This window comes from Tachysurus fulvidraco, chromosome 4 (assembly GCF_022655615.1).
Source record: "Tachysurus fulvidraco isolate hzauxx_2018 chromosome 4, HZAU_PFXX_2.0, whole genome shotgun sequence".
Lineage (NCBI taxonomy): Eukaryota > Metazoa > Chordata > Actinopteri > Siluriformes > Bagridae > Tachysurus > Tachysurus fulvidraco.
Genome location: NC_062521.1, coordinates 801,968 through 804,467, shown reverse-complemented (window position 1 = coordinate 804,467; position 2,500 = coordinate 801,968). Strand labels below are relative to the sequence as shown.

Sequence of the window (2,500 nt, the reverse complement as noted above, 5' to 3'; positions counted from 1 at the left end):
TTGTTAAAAAAGATATTTTCCTTTCATACAGATACGAGATCTTTTCCATCACACACACACACACACACACACACACACACACACACACACACACACACACACACTCTTCATTAGGAGATAGGAGCTGTTAGAATTACACAACTGTCTGATGTGTTTCCTGGGTCTGAGTGGACGGAGTGTATTCTGTGAGGCTCTCAGCTTTTCCCCAGAATGCTCTGAAATTCCTCTGTGTGCTGTGAGAAGTGTCAGGAGCACCAGAGCAGCTTCAGAGCAAGAGCGGATTGTCAAGTGTCGCCCACACTCACACACACACACACACACACACAGACAGACACACACTCACACACACTCACTCACACACACACACACTCACATACACTCACACACACTCACTTACTGTACACACACAAACACACATACACTCACACACACTTACTTACTGTACACTCACACACTCACACACACGCTCACACACACACACACACTCACTTACTGTACACTCACACACTCGCTCACACACACACACACACACACACACACACTCACAAACACTCACACACACACAGGCGCACACACTCACTCATCAGGTACCACACATTTTTTACAGTTTCAGTGTTAAGCTTTATAAAACATACACACGGGCAGGGGATGAGGAAGACTGTTCACACACTGAATAACCTTCCTCATCCTCAGCCCCAGTCTTCAGTAACTTCACTGATGGTCCTAGTGAAAATAAATCCCACACACAGAAGGACATGGGTTCTTCCTGCCCACTTCAGTTCCGTCACATTAATCTTTCCTTTAAATGTGCATGTGTGTGTGTTCACAGGTGTGTGTGTGCATGTGTGTGTGTTCACAGGTGCGTGTGTGTGTGCCCATGTGTGTGTGTGTTCGTGACGGATTTTCCTCCAGATGGAGCATGCCACGTTCTCATTCAGAGACTACAGTGTAAACTCAGCTCACTTTCTCTATATGCTTTGCGTCATAGTGACGAGAAACATGACTGAGAATCACGTCACCGAGGGACACACACACACGGCACCACATCCAGTACAGGCACACACACACACACACACACACACACACACACACCTGTGAACACACACATACAAACACAGACAACATGGTCTGGGAGTCTGGGACAAATTCTCCTCTCCCATACACAAACACACACACACACACACACACACACACTGAATTTATTGACTGTATCGCCCTACATCAGGTGGCACAGGAGTCATTTACCAAGCCACACTTCTTTTAATCTGACATACAGGTAGAAAAGCCACACCTCCTGAGAGTGAAAGGTACAGAGGCCACACCTCTTTTAGTCTGAATGACAGAGAGGCCACACCTCCTTTAATTAGTCTAAAAGGATACAATATAAAATAAATGTCTAAGTTTAAACTTTAATAATCCATATAGTCAGAAACATTCAGGCTTTTACACACCTGCATCTTTGTGTGTGTGTGTGTGTGTGTGTGTGTGTGTGTGTGTGTGTGTGTGTGTGTGTGTGTGTGTGTGATCATACACCCTACCAGAGTCGGGGGTGAGGATTGTCCTCTATAAACTGGGACGCGTCCTCAATCCCCACTTTCTCGATCAGCGCTCTGCTGTCTCTCAGAGAACGGATCTCAAAGTTGATCAAGTAGTCCTTGTTCGGCCGCTCTGGACTCTGATACACAGAGAGTGATACACAGTGACACAGAGAGTGATACAGAGAGTGACACAGAGAGTGACACAGAGAGTGATACACAGTGACACAGAGAGTGATACACAGTGACACAGAGAGTGATACACAGTGACACAGAGAGTGATACAGAGAGTGATACAGAGAGTGATACAGAGAGTGACACAGAGAGTGATACACAGTGATACAGAGAGTGATACACAGTGACACAGAGAGTGATACACAGAGAGTGATACACAGTGACACAGAGAGTGATACAGAGAGTGAAACGGAGAGTGATACACAGTGACACAGAGAGTGATACAGAGAGTGAAACAGAGAGTGAAACAGAGAGTGATACACAGTGACACAGAGAGTGAGACACAGAGAGTGATACAGAGAGTGATACACAGTGATACAGAGAGTGATACACAGTGACACAGAGAGTGATACAGAGAGTGACACAGAGAGTGATACAGAGAGTGATACAGAGAGTGACACAGAGAGTGATACACAGTGATACAGAGAGTGATACACAGTGACACAGAGAGTGATACACAGAGAGTGATACACAGTGACACAGAGAGTGATACACAGAGAGTGATACACAGTGACACAGAGAGTGATACAGAGAGTGAAACGGAGAGTGATACACAGTGACACAGAGAGTGATACAGAGAGTGAAACAGAGAGTGAAACAGAGAGTGATACACAGTGACACAGAGAGTGATACAGAGAGTGAAACAGAGAGTGATACACAGTGACACGGAGAGTGATACAGAGAGTGAAACGGAGAGTGATACACAGTAATACACAGAGTGATACACAGTG

At 45.5% G+C, this 2,500-nt stretch overlaps 1 protein-coding gene across 3 annotated transcripts in view; it reads right to left on the bottom strand.

Moving 5' to 3' along the window:
• The window catches only part of wdr35 (WD repeat domain 35), a 16,800-nt gene that overhangs the window by 7,008 nt on the left and 7,292 nt on the right, over positions 1-2,500 (bottom strand). For all 3 annotated transcript variants that reach the window (XM_027168296.2, XM_027168303.2, XM_047812949.1), the window contains exon 19: positions 1,539-1,675. In XM_027168296.2, coding sequence (XP_027024097.1) covers positions 1,539-1,675 — 137 coding nt within the window. The remainder of the gene's footprint in view (positions 1-1,538; positions 1,676-2,500) is intronic.